Consider the following 19,905-nt stretch of genomic DNA (forward strand, 5'->3'; position numbering starts at 1 on the left):
TATGTCTAATTAAAGAACATCGACAAATAAGTTGCACTTTGTGTGTCACAGCCAGCAAAAGAAAACTAAATATTAAGGCAATAACCACAGTAACATATGAGACTGAGTATCATAGTCTTGCTTAATTAACAAACATATGAAAGCATTTTTTGCAAGAAGCATTGAAAGCATGCTAAACAATCTGCTCTAACAGAGCCTCCAGTCGAGTTCACCAAGCCGCTTGAGGACCAGACTGTAGAGGAGGAAGCTACTGCCATACTAGAGTGTGAAGTCTCCAAAGAAAGCGCAGAAGTCAAGTGGTTCAGAGATGGACAGGAAATCCGTAAAACGAAGAAGTATGAGATGGTTGCTGAGGGCTGCAAGAGAAAGCTCATCATTCTTGACTGCACACTTGACGATTCAAAAACGTACACCTGTGATGCCAAAGACTTCAAGACTTCTGCTTTCTTGAATGTTGAACGTAAGTGAATTTTCATAATAGCTCAAAATTCTAACTTAATTCATTTGTTGTGCATTTTGAGAATATTTTTTTGTTGATTTTAGCTCCACATGTGGAGTTCACAAAGCCACTCCATGATGTTGAAGTCATGGAGAAAGAAACTGCCAAGTTTGAATGCGAGGTTTCCAGAGAAAATGCCAAGGTATTTTTCTTAATTTAGATATATTTTTAGATTGAATAAATGTTTCATTTGGCTACACATTTTTTAGCTTTATTCACTCTGTTATATGCATGTAAATGCTAATGGTTCTTTTTGAATAGGTTCGCTGGTTCAAGGATGGAAATGAAATCAGAAAGGGCAAGAAATATGAGATCATTTCCAAAGGAGTTCAGCGTATTCTTATCATTAGCAAGGCGGTGTTTGATGATGAGGCTGAATATGAATGTGATGCAAAGACTTCCAGGACCTCTGGCATGCTGACTGTCATTGGTTAGTTTTTGTTCACTTCACAGTATTCAGTTACAGTCTTTAGTATTTGACAGTATTTGAATTTGCTTAATTTCTCTTATTACAGAGGAGGAGGCAAGATTCACAAAGAACTTGGCTAATGTGGAAGGCACTGAAACTGACAGTATTAAACTGATCTGTGAGGTCTCAAAGCCCAGTGCAGAGGTTGTATGGTATAAGGGTGATGAGGAACTGCCTGAGGGTGGAAGATATGAACATATTGCAGATGGCAGAAAGAGAGTTCTCCTCATCCAGGACCTTCGTATGGACGATGCTGGAGAATACCACTGCAAACTGCCCAGCTCACAAACAACAGGGACACTAAGAATTAATGGTAAGTAATTTAGCTTAGCATTGCATAGCAATGTGTTTTGAGGAAAATCACAGAGCACTAAATTTTTTTCTCTTCAGAACTCGCTGCTGAGTTTATCTCTAGACCCCAGAGCCAAGAAGTGGTTGAGGGTGAAAAAGCTGAGTTTGTGTGCTCAGTGTCCAAAGACTCCTATGAAGTCAAATGGCTCAGGGGTGACAAAGAACTCCAAACAGATGACAAATACGAGATTATTTCTGATGGCAAGAGAAGGGTCCTTGTGGTCAAGAACTGTGAGCGTAATGATGAGGGACCTTTTGTGGCCCTTATTGGTGCCACAAGAGCTAGTGCTGATTTGACAGTGCTTGGTACGTATTCTGTGCTTCCTATATTCTACATTAATCACACTGGTATAATTTCACAATATCAAGTCTCTGTACTTACTCTCATTTCTCAATTAATTGCAGAGAAGCTCAGAATTATCACACCCCTCAAGGACACAAAGGGAAGTGAAGGACAAGAGATTGTTCTCAACTGTGAGGTAAATACAGAGGACGCCAAGGCCAAGTGGCTGAAGAACGACGAAACACTGTTCGAGAGCAGCAAGTTTATCATGGTCCAGAGAGACACTGTTTTCTCTCTGAGGATTAAAAATGCTGAGAAGTCAGATGAAGCTACCTACACCATCACACTGACCAATCAGCGTGGTGAATATGCTAAGAGCTCAGCCAAGATTACTGTGCAAGGTATTTGTTTGTTATATATTATGACTGTTAGATGTTGTTCCTGTTGTGAAATACATAGATTTTTTTTGGTAATTGCTCATCTTTGTGTATACAGAGGAAGACCTCAGAATCATTGTTCCTCTTGAGGATATTGAAACACAAGAAAAGAGGACCATTTCCTTCTCATGCAAAGTGAACAAACCAAATGTGACTGTGCAGTGGATGAAGGCAGGCCAGGAAATCACTTTGAGCAAGCGCATTGTATATCGCGTCGACAAAGACAAGCACACTTTGACCATTAAGGACTGCAGCCTTGCAGATGAGGGTGAATACTCTGTCATTGCCGGTTCTGACAAGTCAACAGCTGAGTTAATAATCAGTGAAGCGCCAACTGACTTCACTACTCAACTCCAAGATCAGACTATCACTGAGTTTGAAGATGCTGAGTTTACTTGCCAGCTCTCCAAAGAGAAGGCTGAAGTTAAATGGTACAGAGATGGCCGAGAGATCAGAGAGGGTCCAAGGTAAGGAACTTTCTCTTCTGTAAGTATTGTATCATATATATCTTCTCTCTATAAAATAGCTAACATGCATGTTTAATTTCTGTTCCAGGTATCAGTTTGAGCGTGATGGAAAGACATGCACACTACGCATTAAGGAATGCAGACCTGATGATGAATGTGAATATGCCTGTGGAGTTGATGACAAAAAGTCCAGGGCTCGCCTCTTTGTTGAAGGTAGACTGTGCTCTGAATATTGTATTTTATTGTATGTACTTATAGTTGTTGCATCATTTTCTAACAACATTTCACTGTTTTATCATCCAGAGACCCCAGTGGAGATCATCAGACCTCCAGTTGATGTATTTGAGCCCCCAGCCTCTGATGTTATATTTGAGGTTGAGCTGAACAAAGACAAAGTTGATGTTAAATGGCTAAGAAACAACATGACAATTGTCCAGGGTGACAAATACCAGATGATGAGTGAAGGTAAGATTCACAGACTCCAAGTCTGTGAGATCAGGCCTCGTGATCAGGGTGAATACAGAGTTATCGCCAAAGACAAGGATGCAAGAGCCAAGCTTGAGCTTGCAGGTGATTTCCAGTACCTTTTAATAAACTGAATTCATAATAGGACCTTTTTTTTAAATACAAAAGCATGGTTATTTAAGTTTAATGTTAATTGTTGCTATGTTTTGCCTACAGCTGTGCCAACGATAAAGACTTTGGATCAGGACCTGGTGACAGATGCTGGAAAACCATTTGTCATGTCAGTTCCTTACAATGCATACCCACATGCTGAGGCTGAATGGTTCTTTGACACCATCAGTCTGCCAAAAGAAAATGTTCATACCTCTACCGACAAGACAGAGTACAGACTGAAGGACCCTAAGAAGTCAGAGGAGGGCCGTTACAAGATCGTTATTAAGAACAAGCATGGACAGGGAGAGGCTTTCATTAATCTGAAAGTTGTTGGTGAGTTTATATTTGAGCAATATATTGCTCTTGATTGCAAAGTCATAATATTTTCACTCAAATGATGTATGGAAAAAATTCCTTTGGCACTTCTGGTGTCCTAATTTGATTAATACATATTACACATATTCATATCACAACTGTAATAAAAATAAAAAGCTACATTCAAGAAGCAGTAATGTGAATGTGAAATTATTTGATGAACCAACATTTAGCTGTTGTTATGAAGATATCTGCACTGGAGTTGACTAAGTAAAACTCTTGCTTTTTAGACGTTCCTGGGCCTGTGAAGAATCTGCATGTGGTGGACACTTCTGATGGAGAGGTCAGCATTGCCTGGGATGAGCCTGAGAGCGATGGTGGCAGCAAGATCTTGGCCTATGTGGTGGAAAGACGTGATGTCAAGCGCAAGACCTGGACGCTGGCCACTGATCGGGCTGACAGCACAGAGTACACTGTCACTGGGCTGCAGAAGGACTCCCTGTATTTCTTCCGTGTTTGCGCACGCAACAGAGTTGGAAGTGGTCCAAATGTAGAGACGGATAAAGCTATACAAGCCAAGAATAAGTTTGGTAAAGCATACTTTTATAGAATTATATGGATGACTTGTCAGTGATAAATTACATGATGGACATATTATATACTTATTATTATTGCTTGTATTCCAGATGTTCCAGATGCACCTCAGAATGTTGCTGTTGGAAATGTCAGCAAGTTTGGTGCCACAGTCTCCTGGGAACCACCACTGTTTGACGGTGGATCAGAAATCACATCCTACATCATTGAGCTCCGTGACAGGACATCTGTGAAATGGTCTCCAGTCATGGTGACCAAACCTGAAGACCGTACAGCCATAATCAATGATGTTATTGAGAACAAGGAATACATTTTCCGTGTTAGAGCAGAGAACAAGGCTGGTCCTGGCAAGCCAAGTGCTGCCACTAACCCAGTTAAAATCATGGACCCAATAGGTTAGCATTATTTGCATCTTTAAAAATCTACTAGAATTATAGCACATCTAGGAGACTTACTTTTATATTGTCTGTTTTTGTTACACTTTTTCAGAGAGGCCAAGCCCACCCCTGAATTTGACACACTCTGAACAAACCAAAGAGGGCTGTCTGCTAACTTGGGAGACGCCTCTTAAGAACGGAGGCAGCGTGATCACAGGCTACATTGTCGAGAGATGTGAGGAAGATTCAGACAAGTGGCTAAGGTGTAATGCCAGGCTATGCCCAGACCTCCTCTACAGGGTAAACATCTGACTTTCACCGCCTGTTTTCTTGGATCATTGTATCTGTAAATAGCATTTCAAAATGTTTGTTTATATGTTACTTCTCCTAGATGTCCGGTCTTAAATATGGAAAAAAATACAAATACAGAGTCATTGCTGAGAATGCAGCCGGTCAGTCTGACCCCTCTAATATTGTTGGACCTGAACTGGCAGATGACTCACACTGTATGTATTGGGCTCTTTCAACAATTCTTTCCATTTTCTACTTTTTATGTATTCATAAAAATGTAATTTGTTCCTCCTAATTTAGTTGCACCTACCCTGGACCTGAGTGCCTTCAAGGACGGCCTGGAAGTGATTGTTCCTAATCCTCTTAGAATTCGTGTCCCAATCACTGGATACCCAACACCCACTGCTAAGTGGACCTTTGGTGACAAGGAGCTCACTGCTGGTGACCGTGTGTCTATGGTCACAAAGGCCACCTTCACTGAATTAGTCATCACTCCAAGTGTGCGTCCAGACAAAGGCAGATATTCTCTGACACTGGAGAACGATGTAAGCAGTGTCTCTGGAGAGGTTGACGTCAATGTCATTGGTATGTTCAGTATATAATCTTTGTTTCAGTTGTCATTAAGTTCTTCCACCATCTAGCATAGAACTCACTGTTTACCTTTTTACTTCAGCATCCCCTAGTGCACCAAAGGACTTCAAGGTTGCAGAGGTAACCAGAAATCATGTGCATCTTATGTGGGAAGCACCAGATCATGATGGAGGCAGCCCACTGACTGGCTACCAGATTGAGAAGCGAGAAGTGTCCAGAAAGACTTGGGTCAAGGTCTGAAACTCATATCAAACTCACAAACACATTAAAGTCATCCATTGCCAAATTCCACTTTCCAGCAGTACTGCATTTTTATTGCTTATTTTTAATTTCAGGTCATTACTGGTGTACAAGACCAAGAGTACACTGTCACAGATGTAATCGAAGGCAAGGAGTACTTGTTCAGAGTTATTGCCTGTAACAAGTGTGGCCCTGGAGAACCTGCTTATATTGATGATCCAGTGAATGTGTCTTCACCAGCCAGTAAGTGTTCACAGGAAAATGCTGACAGCCAATGTCATGTCCACGGCAAACACAGAAACATATATCCTCACATGATTTGTTTTACATTATAGCTGTTCCAGATCCACCAGAGAATCTTAAATGGAGAGACAAGTCTGCCAGCAAAATCTTCTTGTCATGGGAGCCTCCAAAGTGGGATGGTGGCGCTCCAATTAAAGGCTACACTGTTGACAAGTGCCAGCGTGGCACTGACAAGTGGGAGCCATGTGGAGACCCAGTGCCTGAGCTCAAGTAAGTGAACAAAACATTTTGATAAGGCTTAGATATCTGCATATACACATATACAATTGTTACTATCATTTTTATTCTGTCTTAGGCTTGAGGTGACTGGTCTGAAAGAGGGTCAGTGGTATGCTTATCGTGTGAGGGCCTTGAACAGACTAGGCTCAAGTAGACCTAGCAAGGCAACTGATGAGATTTTGGCTGTTGATCCTAAAGGTACTTAAAAAGGACATGTTTCTCTTCATAGTATACAGTATATTGTATTTATGTCCAAGCTCACTGTCGTCCTTACCTTTCCTTAACCCTTCTAGAGCCTCCAGAGATTCACTTGGATGCAAAACTACTGGCTGGTTTAACTGCAAAGGCTGGCACAAAGATTGAACTTCCAGCTGATATCACAGGCAAACCAGAGCCTAAAGTAAAATGGACCAAGGCTGACCTTATTCTCAAGGAAGATGACAGAATCACTATTGACACCAAGCCTGGTCATTCCACAGTGTACATTGCTAAGACTACAAGAGATGACTCGGCGACTTACATTGTTGAGGCAGTCAACAGCAGTGGACGTGCAACTGCAACAGTTGATGTCAACATCCTAGGTAACATATTTATCCTCTGAAGAAAGAGGTATTATGGTTTCCAAGGCAGGGAGGCCTAAATCTGTCCTTGAAAATCTTTTTTTTAATATAATGAGTTATATTGAATTTTAAATAATAATAAGGAGTAAATATCCAGAATCACAGCAGGCGTTTGCTTTTCAAAAGAACTGTAAAATGATTTGGAAAAAGTAGTATATTATGTATGTGTATTGAGCTTGTTTCTCTTCTCTATAGATAAGCCTGGACCTCCAGCTGCCTTTGATATCTCTGAAATAACCAGTGAGTCCTGCCTCCTGTCCTGGAATCCACCCAGAGACGATGGTGGCTCAAGAGTGACAAACTACATTGTTGAGAGGAGGGCTGCAGACAGTGAGATCTGGTACAAGCTGTCATCCACTGTAAAGCCAACCACCTACAAAGCCACAAAGCTTGTGACCTTCAAGGAGTATATCTTCAGAGTCTATGCTGAAAATCAGTTCGGCATTGGTTTGCCAGCTGAACATACTCCGATAATTGCCAAATATCCCTTCGGTACATTTTACTAATCTTTCTATCATTTTAAAATATATATAGCTTTCACCTTAACTATATGTAATATGATATATTCTGGTACTATTTTTAACCAGATCCACCTGGACCACCATACAAACTTGAGGCATCCGATATTGCAAAGGATGCTGTCACTTTGACCTGGTATGAGCCTGATGAAGATGGTGGAAGTCCCATCACTGGCTACTGGGTTGAGAGATTTGAGCCAGATGCTGACAAATGGATACGATGCAATAAATTACCAGTAAGCGACACTAACTTGAGGTAAGGACTTGCAATACATAAACATAAAACAGATGATCCATACAGCAGCAGTGTATGTAAATCTGAAATATTTAAAACGTTGGTGAATACAGGGTGAGAGGATTGCCCACAAGAAAGAAGTATAAGTTCCGTGTCTTGGCTGAGAATCTTGCTGGACCTGGCAAACCAAGCAAGGAGACTGACCCAATCTTGATCAAGGATCCAATTGGTATAATCATTTTCGATGTGTATTGTTTTCTAGCTCCCTGCATCACAGCAGATAAAATCTGTGTTGAATTTGAGTAGAAGAGACTGAAACATATGTATACTCTTTCAGATCCTCCATGGCCTCCTGGCAAACCTCTTGTTAAGGATGTTGCCAAAACTTCAGCTTTCCTGCAGTGGACTAAGCCTGAGCATGATGGTGGTGCTAAGATTGAGTCCTACATTATTGAGCTCCTCAAGAGCGGAACGGAGGAATGGGTCCGTGTGGTAGATGGTGTTCCTGCTCTTGAGTACTTCCTTAAGGGACTGATGGAGAAACAGGAATACTCTTTCCGTATCAGAGCTGTCAATGCAGCAGGCGAGAGTGAACCTAGTGAGCCTAGCAATCCTGTGCTGTGCAAGGAGAGACTCAGTGAGTGATTTCTACATATCTGAATGATATTACATTACTTTTTATTCAATATTGTTTGGACTCGGTTTATTCATGTATAGTTTAAAATTGAACAAAAACATTCTTCTTTCCTTATCAGATCCTCCATCACCCCCAAGATGGCTAGACGTAATTAATATTTCCCGGAACAGTGCTGAACTGAAGTGGACAGCCCCTGAGAGAGACGGTGGTTCACCAATCACCAACTACATTGTTGAAAAGAGAGATGTCAGACGCAAGGGCTGGCAAGCTGTTGACACCACTGTGAAAGAGCTGACATACACCGTCACTCCACTGAACGAAGGCTCTCTCTATGTATTCCGTGTGGCAGCTGAGAATGCTGTTGGTATTAGTGAATACTGTGAACTTGTTGACTCTGCTTTGGCAAAGGATACATTCAGTAAGCACCGAGACCTTGGCTGCCTTTAATTTACCTTCTTTAAGATAAGGAATTATGTATATTGGAAATATACTGATATTATTTACCTTTGCTCTCTCTTAGCTACTCCTGGACCTCCTTATGCTTTGACTGTCGAAGGGGTGTCAAAGACCCATGTTGATCTTAAATGGGAGGCACCTAAGAATGATGGTGGTAGACCTATCTTGAGGTAAATGTAATGTAATTGTGGAAAAATGCCTTAGAGTATATTGTGCTGTCACTGTCATTGAATTCCGTACATTAAACCTGCACTTTCAGGTATGTCATCGAGAAGAAAGAGAAACTTGGAACCCGCTGGGTGAAATCTGCAAAGACAGCAGGCCCTGACTGCAAGTACAGAGTGACTGATGTAATTGAAGGAACTGAGGTGCAGTTCCAGGTTCTTGCTGAGAACGAGGCTGGTGTTGGTCACCCAAGTGAACCCACAGACATTGTGGTAATTGAGGACCCAACAGGTATGTTGAAAATAATTTACTATGATTTCAAAAAATCTATAAAGAGGATTAATGACATTGAAGATTTTTGTTTTTATACATTGCTCCAGGTCCACCATCTCCTCCTCAGGATCTCCATGTCACCGAGGCAGCCAGAGACCATATCTCTGTTGCCTGGAAAGCCCCAGAAAGAAATGGAGGAAGCCCAGTCATTGGCTACCACATTGAGCTCTGTGAGGCTGGAACTGAGAAGTGGATGAGAGTTAACTCTCGTCCAGTTAAAGAGCTGAAATACAGAGCCGGGGAGGAAGAGGGCATTGTTCCAGAGAAGCAGTATATTTTCAGAATTCGTGCTGTCAACGCTGTTGGTGCTAGCGAGCCCTCCGAGATCTCTGAGAGTGTTTACGCTAAAGACTCTGACTGTAAGCTAAAGATTGTTTTAAATATTTTTATAACCATAATACCTTAACATGTACTCACTGTCATGTGAAGTTAATTAATTAGCCCTCCATTGTTCTCCTTACAGGCAACCCTACCCTTGAGTTCCAGACCCAGGACGTTGTTGTTGTGGAGGGTGAGAAGATGCACCTCCCCATTCCATTCAAGGCCGTACCATCACCCAAGATCACATGGCACAAAGATGGGAAAGAAATGAAGGCTGATGAACGAGTCTCATTCAGATCAGATTACATTTCCTGCCACCTGGAAATTCCAAGCTGTCTGCATGCTGATGCTGGCCAGTACAAAGTTACCTTGGAGAACAGCCTTGGAGCAACCAGTGGGACAATTAATGTTAAAGTTATTGGTATGATAACTATGAACAATGCAAACAGTTCTCATATGATTAACCCCCTTACACATATAATACATTTTATCTTGACAACCAACCACCTTGCCTATGATTATTACTGCATGCTGTTTTCCATGCATTTTCTATTAATCGTTTAAATTTGGTTTTATATCATTAGGTCTTCCTGGACCATGCAAGGAAATTGTTGCTAGTGATATCACCAAGAACTCCTGCAAAGTGTCATGGGATCCACCAGACTATGATGGCGGCAGCCCTATTCTTCACTATGTCCTGCAGCGCAGAGAGGCGGGCAGAAGAACATATGTCAATGTCATGTCTGGAGAGAACAAAGTAAGCTGGCCTGTGAAGGACCTCATTCAAAATGGAGAGTACTACTTCCGTGTGAGAGCTGTGAACAAGATTGGTGGCGGCGAGTTTATTGAGCTTCGCAATCCAGTGATTGCTGAGGATCAGAAGCGTGAGTAACTTGCTTACATTTAACTTAAGACCAAATGTTGTGTTAGAAAAGTGCCAACGTGTTTGCTCACTTACTTTATCTGATACATATAGATCCACCTGATCCACCTGTTGATGTTGAAACCCACAACCCTACTTCTGATTCTGTGACCCTCACATGGAAGCCACCCATGTATGATGGTGGATGCAAGATCATGGGTTACATACTGGAGAAGACGATGAAAGGCCAAGAGAAGTTTGAGAGATGCAATGACTTTTTAGTGCCGGTCTTATCCTATACTGTTAAAAACCTGAAGCAAGGAAAAGAGTACCAGTTCCGTGTGCGTGCAGAGAACGCAGCAGGCATTAGTGATCCTTCACGCAGCACTCCTTTGGTTAAAGCCACTGATGTTGTTGGTATGTGCTAGAAATTGGTTAATTTCTAATATAGGTAGATTATATGCTTACCTAGATTTTCATTATGACTACTTATCTAACACGCTCACTTTCTGTTTTCAGATCGTCCCAAAGTGTTCCTCAGTGGTAGTCTGCAATCAGGTTTAAGCGTCAAGAAAGGTGAGGAGATCCGACTGACTGCCTACATCTCTGGATTTCCTTACCCAGAAATAACTTGGATAAGGAATAATTCAACCATCAGGCCAGAGGCTCTGAGGAAGAGGCCAGAAAAACCTATTAGGAAGAAGAAGGAAAAAGAAAAGGAGCCAGAGAAGAAGGAGGAGGAGAAAGAAAAGACAGAGGAAAAGAAAGAAGAAGACAAAGAGAAGAAGGAGGAAAAGCCAGAGGAGGACAAGGACAAAAAGGAGGAGAAGAAGGAGAAAGAAAAAGAGGTAGAGGAACCTGAAGAGCCAGAGGAGGAATACCACCCATCTCTGAATGAGCGTCTTACCATTGACAACTCCAGGAAGGGTGAATCCTTCGTTGTGGTCAAAGATGTTATCAGAGGCGACCATGGAGTATTCACCATCAAGGTGGAGAATGATCACGGCATTGCCTCTGCCACCTGTGAGGTTAATGTTCTTGGTAAGTTAAATTCTTGTGGTTTATATAGAACATTCCAATTACATAAATTAAGTTATTTTGAATGCATTATTTTAAGCTCAGACTGGAGTGTTTTGATTATTGGGTTCTGCATTCCAGATACTCCTGGACCCCCAGTCAATTTAAGATTTGAGGAGGTCAGAAAGGATTCTCTCACCTGCAAGTGGGATCCCCCTCTAGATGATGGTGGAAGTGAAATTCTTAATTATGTATTGGAGAGAAAAGACAACTCCAAGACTGAGACTGGATGGGTCACCGTGACAGCAACTCTCAGAGGCTGCAAGTATCCAGTAACAAAATTGATTGAAGGAAAGGAGTACCTCTTTCGTGTTACTGCTGAGAACAGATTTGGCCCTGGAAAACCATGCATCTCCAAACCTGTTGTTGCCAAGAATCCATTTGGTAAGTCATAATTGCATTTCATCTTCTAAAATTCTGATGCATGCTATTTTAATGTTATTGAGTAATATTGGTTTAAAACTTTTCATATTTCAGATCCTCCAGAAGCACCTGAGAAGCCTGAAATTGTAGACGTCACAGCCAACAGCATGGTTGTAACTTGGAAGGAACCCAAGGACAATGGTAGCCCCATCCAAGGATACTGGGTGGAGAAACGAGAAATTAATAGTACACACTGGGCAAGAGTTAATCGCAACATCATTAATGAACTGGAAGTAAAAGTAGATGGTCTCTTGGAAGGCTTGACATACATTTTCAGGGTCTGTGCAGAGAACGTGGCTGGCCGGGGAAAGTTCAGTCCACCATCTGAGCCGAAAACAGCACAAGCTCCAATTTGTAAGCTGAACATACCATAGTTTACTACATCAATCTTTACATTTTAAAGTATAGTGCTGTGGTAATTAAGAGTTCTGCATATAATTCTGAATTCATTTCACTTTCCTTTCAGTGCCACCGGGTCCACCAATTCCACGCGTTGTTGACACCACAGACCATTCAATAGTAGTTGAATGGGAGCCCCCTGCAGACAATGGTGGTGCAGATATTTTTGGATACCATGTTGACAAAACAATGGTTGGCACTAAGGACTGGTCACGAGCCACAGAGAGACCATGGAAGAACCACACATTCACTGTGTATGGTGTCAGAGAGGGAGCTAAATATATTGTCCGTGTTGTGGCAGTCAACTGCGCTGGTGAAGGTGCTCCTGGTGTAACAGATGCAGTCATTGTGAGGAATCCTGCAGGTATATAGCATTGCTTATTCTTAAAAAGAGATGAAAAAGGCTGAATTTTAAGGCTGTGCTTATAACTGTTTGTGTTGTTAATTTTCCTTTGCAGAGATGCCTGTTATTGAACTTGGTGTCAATGTGAAGGCTGGTCATATTGTAAGAGCTGGAGAGATGCTGGTAATCCCAGCACATGTGACTGGTAAACCTAAACCATCCCTTACATGGACAAAGGATGATGCTGCCCCTGACAAGGAGCGTGTGGAAATTGAAGAAGTTGGACAGGACAGTACTCTTATTATCAAAACTGCAAAAAGAAGTGACACTGGCAAATACCAGATCACTGCAGCAAACCCAAGTGGCATCAAATCAGCTTGGACCAGGGTTGAAGTTATGGGTGAGAACTGCTCTTGTATTCATTGAAATAGTAATTACAAGTTCAGCTGTGTTAACATAGTTTATATCGTTTGTGAAATTAGCTAGCCTTTTAAATTCAATTCAGCAAAGATTTTTTTTAAATGTAATGCATGAATCCTAAATTCTCTTTTCTTCAGATGTTCCTGGGCCTGTCCTTGACCTCAAGCCTGTTGTAGTGACAAGAAAGTTGATGATATTGAACTGGTCTGATCCTGATGATGATGGTGGCAGTGATCTGACTGGCTTTATTGTTGAAAGGAGAGAGCCAAAGATGCACACCTTTAGACAGCCCATTGAAACAGTTCCATCTAAATGTGAAATTGTGGGCATAATTGAGGGACAGGAATACATCTTCCGAGTTGTGGCCAAGAACAAATATGGCTGTGGGCCACCAGTTGACCTTGGGCCAATTCGTGCAGTGGATCCACTAGGTATGAGGCATGACTTTTTCAATAATATCACTTCAATTCACTAAATATGACTACTACAATATCTAAATGTTCACATCAATCTTTTTTATTTATGTCAGGGCCACCGACCTCCCCTGAGAAGTTTCACTACACTGAGAGAACCAAGTCTAGCCTTACCCTTACATGGAAGCCACCTCGCAATGATGGCGGCAGTCCAATCATTGGATACATCATTGAGAAGAAGCGTCAGGATCATCCTGCTTTCCAGCCTGTTTCTGCAGAGATGTGCCCTAATCTGACGCTGACTGTGGAGAATTTGGATGAGCTGCACATGTATGAGTTCCGTGCAAAGGCCGTTAACAGCATTGGAGAAAGTGATCCTTCCATACCCTTGACTGTTGTGATTCAGGATGATGAAGGTTTGTCCAGTTCTGATCATCTTCTTCTCCATAAAATAGTTTAGCTACATTTTGTAATAAATTTCATTAAATGTTCTGTTTTAAACATTCTTTCTTTTTACAGTTTCTCCAACTTTGCACATGATGAAGCATTTCAAAGGTGATCTAATCAGAGTGCGGAAGAATGAGCCAATTGAGATTCCTGCTGAGATCACAGGTCTTCCAATGCCAAAGGTTGAGTGGTCGAAGGATGATGTTGTTATTCCAAAGTCTACTGAGAGAGTCTTGCTGGAAACCAAAGAGATTGATAGACTGACAGAACACACAAAACTCACCATCCCTGCTATTGCAAGGCTGGACAAGGGAATATACACTGTGACTGCTTCAAATCGTCTTGGATCAGTCAGCCATTCTATCACAGTGGAGGTGCTAGGTAAGTTTGGGTTTTGGGTAGGTTGAGTCATTCATTCAGTGTTGTTTTTATTTATAGTGTGCAGGTATAAAAAAGTATGGTGCTTTTTTTATCAGATCGACCAACACCACCAAGAAACCTTGCTGTTTCAAATATCCGAGCTGAGTCTTGCCATCTGACATGGGATGCACCACTTGATACTGGAGGCAGTGAGCTCACCAACTACATCGTTGAGAAAAAAGACCTCAATGTTGAGGATGTTGAGAAAGCTGAATGGGTCCAGGTTACTAACACTGTCATAGAGAAAAAATTCGGGGTAAGCAAAATTGTTTAGCAGAAAATTAAAAGGTCATTAATTTATCTAAGCATATACTATTTAATTGAGCCTTCTATTTTATATTTTGTAGGTATGGGATCTTGAAACAGGTGGCAAGTATCGGTTCAGAGTCAAGGCTGAAAATAAGTATGGAATAAGCGATGGCTGTGAAACAGAAGAAGTACAAATCAAAGATCCATTTGCTCTTCCTGGTCCACCTGAAAAAGTTGCTATTGCCGAGCACTCCAAGACCCATATGTTGGTGACATGGGAGCCACCTATGGACAGTGGTGGATCTATGATCACTGGCTACTGGTTGGAAAAGCGTGAGAAGGGCACTTCCCACTGGGCTAAAGCAAACAAGACCCTAGTGACCAAACGTGGCATGAAAGGCTGGGATTTCCAGGTCACACGTCTCATAGAGGGACTCGAATATGAATTCCGTGTAATGGCTTGCAATGCTGCTGGAATTGGCCCCCCTAGTGCTGTCTCTGAATCAGCTTTTGCTGATGACCCTATCAGTAAGTTGATTTACCACATAAACTGTTCTTTATGTATTATCCTTGTTTTCCCCTACAAACAAGTCATGTGAGCTTCACATATGTCCACATGTAAAAAATATGTGATCATGGGAAAAACTATTTGTAAACACTTGGTCTTTGCATACTTCACATATGAAATATATGTGAGTTTTCTGAAAGAGTTAACAAAGTAAACAATAAATATGTATGTTTGTCTTGTACAGCACCACCCGGCATGCCAGCAGCTCCTGAAATTGCTGACAAAACCAAACGTAGTGTCACTCTGTCATGGACCCCACCAGCTAAAGATGGAGGACGCCCCATCAAAGGTTACATCATTGAAATCCAAGATGAGGGTACATCTGAGTGGGCCAGGGTAAATGATGCGGACAATCTACATCCTTCTACTGTGTTCACTGTTCCAAACCTCCAAGAACTGAAGAAATACAGATTTAGAATCATTGCAGTCAATGAAATTGGGGAGTCTGAGCCAAGTCCTAGGACCACTGAGGTTCTCATGGAGGACGTTCATAGTAAGTTTCCACTTTGTTCTAGGCTGCAAATATCATTACTTCAATTTATTTGTCTAACATGGTGATTTTGTCTAATTCCACAGCTGAGCCAAAGATATTTTTGGATATCAATGCTGATGAGTTAATAAGCATCCGTGCTGGATCTCCATTCAAAATCCCAGTAACTGTTACTGGACGTCCCGTTCCCAAGGTTACATGGGAGTTTGATGGGAAAGCAAAGACAGAGAAGAAAGATCGTCTTCACACCCTGCCAGTGGATTCACAGGTAACACGATTCATTCTTTGCAAAGTTTTTTTTCTTTTTTTTTCGGTATTAAAAAATGAAGGTTTTGTGATCTAAATGGCATTTCTTTTTTGTTAGGTGGAATCTACTGACACTACCTCTGTTGTAACAATTCCTGTGAGCTTGAGAGCCCACTCTGGCAGATACACTGTCACAGCAAAAAACAAATCTGGACAGAAACATATTAATATCAGAGTCATTGTACTTGGTGAGTTAATTCTGTGTAAATGTCTTATGAAAAATCTAACATTTTAATAATATAAAATGAGTGCATAAATGTAATGCATGCAACATTTTACAGATGTTCCTGGGCCACCAAAGGAGCTCAAAGTTACTGATGTTACCAGAGCTACAATGAGACTTACATGGAAACTGCCAGATACTGATGGTGGAGAAAGAATCAAGAGCTACTTCATTGAAAAGAAGGCTGTCACAGGGAAGGCCTGGACAAAGGTAAATCCAGCATGTGCCAGCATGGCATTTGTGGTGCCTGATCTCCTTGAGGGCCAAGACTACCTGTTCCGTGTTTGTGCTGAAAATCGTCTTGGAATGGGACCATTCACTGAAACCACTGAGCCAGTGAGGGCAAGGGATCCAATCTGTAAGTTACAGATTAGAACAGTTTGCATGATCTCTCTAAATAAAACTTTACATACTAGAATTAATTACATTTTGTATTTTCTGTTTGTTCCAAGATCCCCCTGATCCTCCAACTAAGGTCAAAATCAACCTTGTTACCAAGAATACTGTGACCCTAACATGGGTGCCTCCAAAAAATAATGGTGGTGCACCAGTAACACACTACATTATCGAGAGGCTGAGCTGGGATACCAGTGGTCCACAAAAAGAGACCTGGAAACAGTGCAATAAGAGGGATGTTGAAGAGACTACCTTTATTGTTGAAGACCTTAAAGAGGGTGGTGAATATGAGTTCCGTGCCAAGGCAGTGAATGAAGCTGGCCCAAGCAGACCCTCTGTTACGGTGGGACCTATAATCATCAAAGATCAGACCTGTGAGTATCTGATATTTCAGGATAGTATATTTAGTTGTGTTTACTTAAAGCAATAAGGCAATAACCCCTTGTGATTGAATGTCTTTTCAGGTCCTCCAACCATTGATCTTAGAGAAACTCTGGAGGGTGCAGAAACATTTGATGTCAACATAATTGCCAGGATTCAGGGGTGTCCATTCCCATCCCTAGTTTGGCAGAAAGCCCCACTTGACAAGCCTGAAGAAAAGACTGATGTGCAATACGATCAACATATCAACAAGCTGGTCTCAGATGACAAATGCACCCTGCTGATTCAGCAATCCAAGAGAGATGACAGTGCAATATATACACTCACAGCTACTAACAGCCTTGGCAAGGCTTCTAAGGATATCAGACTTACAATTTTGGGTAATCTTTGTTTTGCTATTTCCTAAGTTGAGTTGACATATCTCCTCAACATAGATGTGTATTTTGAAAATACTGGTTAATTAAATTAAACATTTTTTCCCTATAGGACGACCTGGACCACCAGTTGGACCTGTCAAATTTGAAGAAGTGTTTGCTGAAAGAATTGGTCTTTCTTGGAAACCACCCACAGATGATGGTGGTTCTAAGGTAACAAATTATGTCATTGAGAAACGTGAGGACAACAGGAAGACATGGGTCCATGTCTCCAGTGATCCAAAGGAATGTGCATACACAGTTCAGAGGCTCACAGAAGGACATGAATATGAGTTCCGCATTATGGCTCAAAATAGATTTGGTGTTGGACCACCACTCTACAGCGAACCTGAAAAAGCAAGAAATCTGTTCAGTAAGTACCACCATTTTGTGCACCTGCACTGTTTTTTCTGAAATAGAACATTTTCTAAGATTTAATTTCATTTTAATATACTTGTTTACAACAGCTGTACCAGGTCAATGTGACAAGCCAACTGTCTCAGAAGTCACACTTGCATCCATGACTGTTGAATGGGAGGAGCCAGAATATGATGGTGGGTCCCCAGTTACTGGCTATTGGCTGGAGCGCAAGGAAACTACAGCCAAGCGCTGGACCAAAGTGAACCGTGACCCCATCAGAATCAGGCCCCTTAGTGTCTCCCACATTGTGACTGGTCTTTTGGAGGGAGCCACCTATCAGTTCCGTGTTATTGCCATTAATGCTGCTGGATGTGGACTTCCAAGTCTGCCATCAGATCCTGTTGTTTCCAGAGACCCAATTGGTATGATAAAATAAAAGTGTTATGTCATTGAAGTGTGCTTATGTTTGAGTACAAGGGTGTTTTACTATCTTTTTTTACTGTTGTTACAGCTCCTCCTGGACCTCCAATTCCAAAGGTAACTGATTGCACTAAGTCAACTGTTGACCTTGAATGGATTCCTCCATTGATTGATGGTGGATCTAAGATTACAGGATACTTCATTGAATACAAAGAAGAAGGAAAGGAAGAATGGGAGAAGGTATATGAAGTCATAAAACTACAATTTTAATCTGTTGTCTGTGATTTCAAGTTTCATATAATATATTGCATGTATACTTACAGGTTAGTTAAGTGGAGTGTGATTTTTTTTTTGTAGGCCAAAGACAAGGAGATTAGAGGCACCAAGTTTGTTGTGCCTGGATTGAAAGAGCTTGGACTTTACAGATTCAGAGTGAGAGCAGTGAATGCTGCAGGTGTTGGTGAACCTGGTGAAGTTGCTGAAGTGATTGAGGTCAAGGACAGGACAAGTACGAACAAACTCATGTATTAAAAGGATGTTTCACCTAAGTCACCTCCACTGATACGAAAAAAGAAATTTTCCAAGATAGTACTGTAGAACTTGTTTAAACCACATTATAAAAACAATGCTAGAAACCAATGTCTAACAACAACAGTTTCCTAAAAACAGTTTAGGACAGTTTTATTTGTATACAGTGAAGTATGTGCATTCAGCCTTAATTCCATATTTTGAGATCTCCCTTTAAATAAAATATGCCCATTCTTACAAAGAAATTCAATTACATCCTTCAATTAAATTCAATTCTAGTTCCTCCTGAAGTGGACCTGGATGCAACTGTAAAAGAGAAGATTGTTGTTCATGCTGGCGGTGTAATTCGCATCATTGCCTATGTATCTGGCAAGCCTGCACCAGAGATTACGTGGAACAGAGATGATGGTGATTTGCCTAAAGAGGCTGTCATTGAGACTACTGCAATCAGCTCATCTCTGGTCATCAAGAGATGTAGAAGACATCATCAAGGCATTTACACCCTGACTGCCAAGAATGAAGGAGGAGAACGGAGGAAGGCGATAATTGTGGAGGTGCTGGGTGAGTGCTGTTCATGTTCAAATATGAACACTATTGTCACAGTAACACTAAAACATGTCTAAATCTGGGGTTTATTTTCTTTTGAAGATGTTCCTGGCCCTGTGGGTCAGCCCTTCTCTGGTATAAATCTTACCAATGACTCTTGCAAGCTGACCTGGTATTCACCAGAAGATGACGGTGGCTCAGCCATAACTAACTACATCATTGAGAAGAGAGAGTCAGACCGTAGAGGTTGGACTTCAGTGACATACACTGTCACCAGACATAACGCTGTGGTTCAGGGTCTCATTGATGGCAAGGCTTACTTCTTCAGAATTGCTGCTGAAAATATAATTGGAAGAGGTCCATTTAGTGAGACAGCATCTGAAGTTCTCATTAAGGATCCAGTTTGTAAGTTTAATTTAAGGTCTTTTTTTAAATGGAAAATAGAATAGAATTATTTATTTATTTATTTATTTATTTATTACAGTTATAAAAATGCATCTACGTTTCTATACTTATGTGGTTTTTTTATTTGTGTACAGCTGTTCCTGAGCGTCCAGAGGATCTAGAGGTAACAGCTGTCAAGAAAGATTCAATCAGTGTGGCATGGAGACCACCAAAGTATGATGGTGGTGCAGAAGTGATAAGTTACGTTCTTGAAGTTCGTCAGATTGGAAAGGACAACTTTGTCCGCATAGCAAGTGATGATAAGCTGATGGATCGTAAATTCACTCATGAAGGTCTGAAAGAGGGTTTAACTTATGAATTCCGTGTCAGTGCTGTGAATCAAATTGGCCAAGGCAAGCCTTCCTTCAGCACCAAACCAATTACATGCAGGGAGGAGCTTGGTAAGATACAGCATAATAATGGCAAAACATCACAGTT

At 41.3% G+C, this 19,905-nt stretch overlaps 1 protein-coding gene across 1 annotated transcript in view; it reads left to right on the top strand.

Annotated features, from left to right (window-relative positions):
- The window catches only part of ttn.2 (titin, tandem duplicate 2), a 180,173-nt gene that overhangs the window by 98,614 nt on the left and 61,654 nt on the right, over positions 1 to 19,905 (top strand). Inside the window, exons 115-168 of the mRNA XM_036572840.1 lie at positions 194 to 460; positions 544 to 641; positions 761 to 929; positions 1,015 to 1,281; positions 1,359 to 1,625; positions 1,725 to 2,003; positions 2,098 to 2,506; positions 2,595 to 2,719; positions 2,810 to 3,076; positions 3,188 to 3,457; positions 3,730 to 4,029; positions 4,126 to 4,428; positions 4,523 to 4,710; positions 4,802 to 4,916; positions 5,002 to 5,286; positions 5,375 to 5,526; positions 5,628 to 5,775; positions 5,868 to 6,045; positions 6,131 to 6,252; positions 6,348 to 6,635; positions 6,870 to 7,166; positions 7,262 to 7,448; positions 7,541 to 7,656; positions 7,765 to 8,064; positions 8,183 to 8,482; positions 8,585 to 8,690; positions 8,780 to 8,976; positions 9,066 to 9,377; positions 9,482 to 9,760; positions 9,924 to 10,223; positions 10,316 to 10,618; positions 10,721 to 11,242; positions 11,360 to 11,662; positions 11,756 to 12,055; positions 12,168 to 12,464; positions 12,559 to 12,843; positions 13,001 to 13,294; positions 13,393 to 13,692; positions 13,796 to 14,104; positions 14,200 to 14,399; positions 14,491 to 14,920; positions 15,145 to 15,453; positions 15,537 to 15,718; positions 15,815 to 15,944; positions 16,038 to 16,337; positions 16,432 to 16,749; positions 16,840 to 17,136; positions 17,243 to 17,542; positions 17,637 to 17,951; positions 18,041 to 18,189; positions 18,307 to 18,457; positions 18,757 to 19,038; positions 19,126 to 19,428; positions 19,563 to 19,868. Of these exons, the coding sequence (XP_036428733.1) occupies positions 194 to 460; positions 544 to 641; positions 761 to 929; positions 1,015 to 1,281; positions 1,359 to 1,625; positions 1,725 to 2,003; positions 2,098 to 2,506; positions 2,595 to 2,719; positions 2,810 to 3,076; positions 3,188 to 3,457; positions 3,730 to 4,029; positions 4,126 to 4,428; positions 4,523 to 4,710; positions 4,802 to 4,916; positions 5,002 to 5,286; positions 5,375 to 5,526; positions 5,628 to 5,775; positions 5,868 to 6,045; positions 6,131 to 6,252; positions 6,348 to 6,635; positions 6,870 to 7,166; positions 7,262 to 7,448; positions 7,541 to 7,656; positions 7,765 to 8,064; positions 8,183 to 8,482; positions 8,585 to 8,690; positions 8,780 to 8,976; positions 9,066 to 9,377; positions 9,482 to 9,760; positions 9,924 to 10,223; positions 10,316 to 10,618; positions 10,721 to 11,242; positions 11,360 to 11,662; positions 11,756 to 12,055; positions 12,168 to 12,464; positions 12,559 to 12,843; positions 13,001 to 13,294; positions 13,393 to 13,692; positions 13,796 to 14,104; positions 14,200 to 14,399; positions 14,491 to 14,920; positions 15,145 to 15,453; positions 15,537 to 15,718; positions 15,815 to 15,944; positions 16,038 to 16,337; positions 16,432 to 16,749; positions 16,840 to 17,136; positions 17,243 to 17,542; positions 17,637 to 17,951; positions 18,041 to 18,189; positions 18,307 to 18,457; positions 18,757 to 19,038; positions 19,126 to 19,428; positions 19,563 to 19,868 (13,776 nt within the window). The remainder of the gene's footprint in view (positions 1 to 193; positions 461 to 543; positions 642 to 760; positions 930 to 1,014; positions 1,282 to 1,358; positions 1,626 to 1,724; positions 2,004 to 2,097; positions 2,507 to 2,594; positions 2,720 to 2,809; positions 3,077 to 3,187; positions 3,458 to 3,729; positions 4,030 to 4,125; positions 4,429 to 4,522; positions 4,711 to 4,801; positions 4,917 to 5,001; positions 5,287 to 5,374; positions 5,527 to 5,627; positions 5,776 to 5,867; positions 6,046 to 6,130; positions 6,253 to 6,347; positions 6,636 to 6,869; positions 7,167 to 7,261; positions 7,449 to 7,540; positions 7,657 to 7,764; positions 8,065 to 8,182; positions 8,483 to 8,584; positions 8,691 to 8,779; positions 8,977 to 9,065; positions 9,378 to 9,481; positions 9,761 to 9,923; positions 10,224 to 10,315; positions 10,619 to 10,720; positions 11,243 to 11,359; positions 11,663 to 11,755; positions 12,056 to 12,167; positions 12,465 to 12,558; positions 12,844 to 13,000; positions 13,295 to 13,392; positions 13,693 to 13,795; positions 14,105 to 14,199; positions 14,400 to 14,490; positions 14,921 to 15,144; positions 15,454 to 15,536; positions 15,719 to 15,814; positions 15,945 to 16,037; positions 16,338 to 16,431; positions 16,750 to 16,839; positions 17,137 to 17,242; positions 17,543 to 17,636; positions 17,952 to 18,040; positions 18,190 to 18,306; positions 18,458 to 18,756; positions 19,039 to 19,125; positions 19,429 to 19,562; positions 19,869 to 19,905) is intronic.

This window comes from Colossoma macropomum, unplaced genomic scaffold, assembly GCF_904425465.1.
Source record: "Colossoma macropomum unplaced genomic scaffold, Colossoma_macropomum, whole genome shotgun sequence".
NCBI classification, from domain to species: domain Eukaryota; kingdom Metazoa; phylum Chordata; class Actinopteri; order Characiformes; family Serrasalmidae; genus Colossoma; species Colossoma macropomum.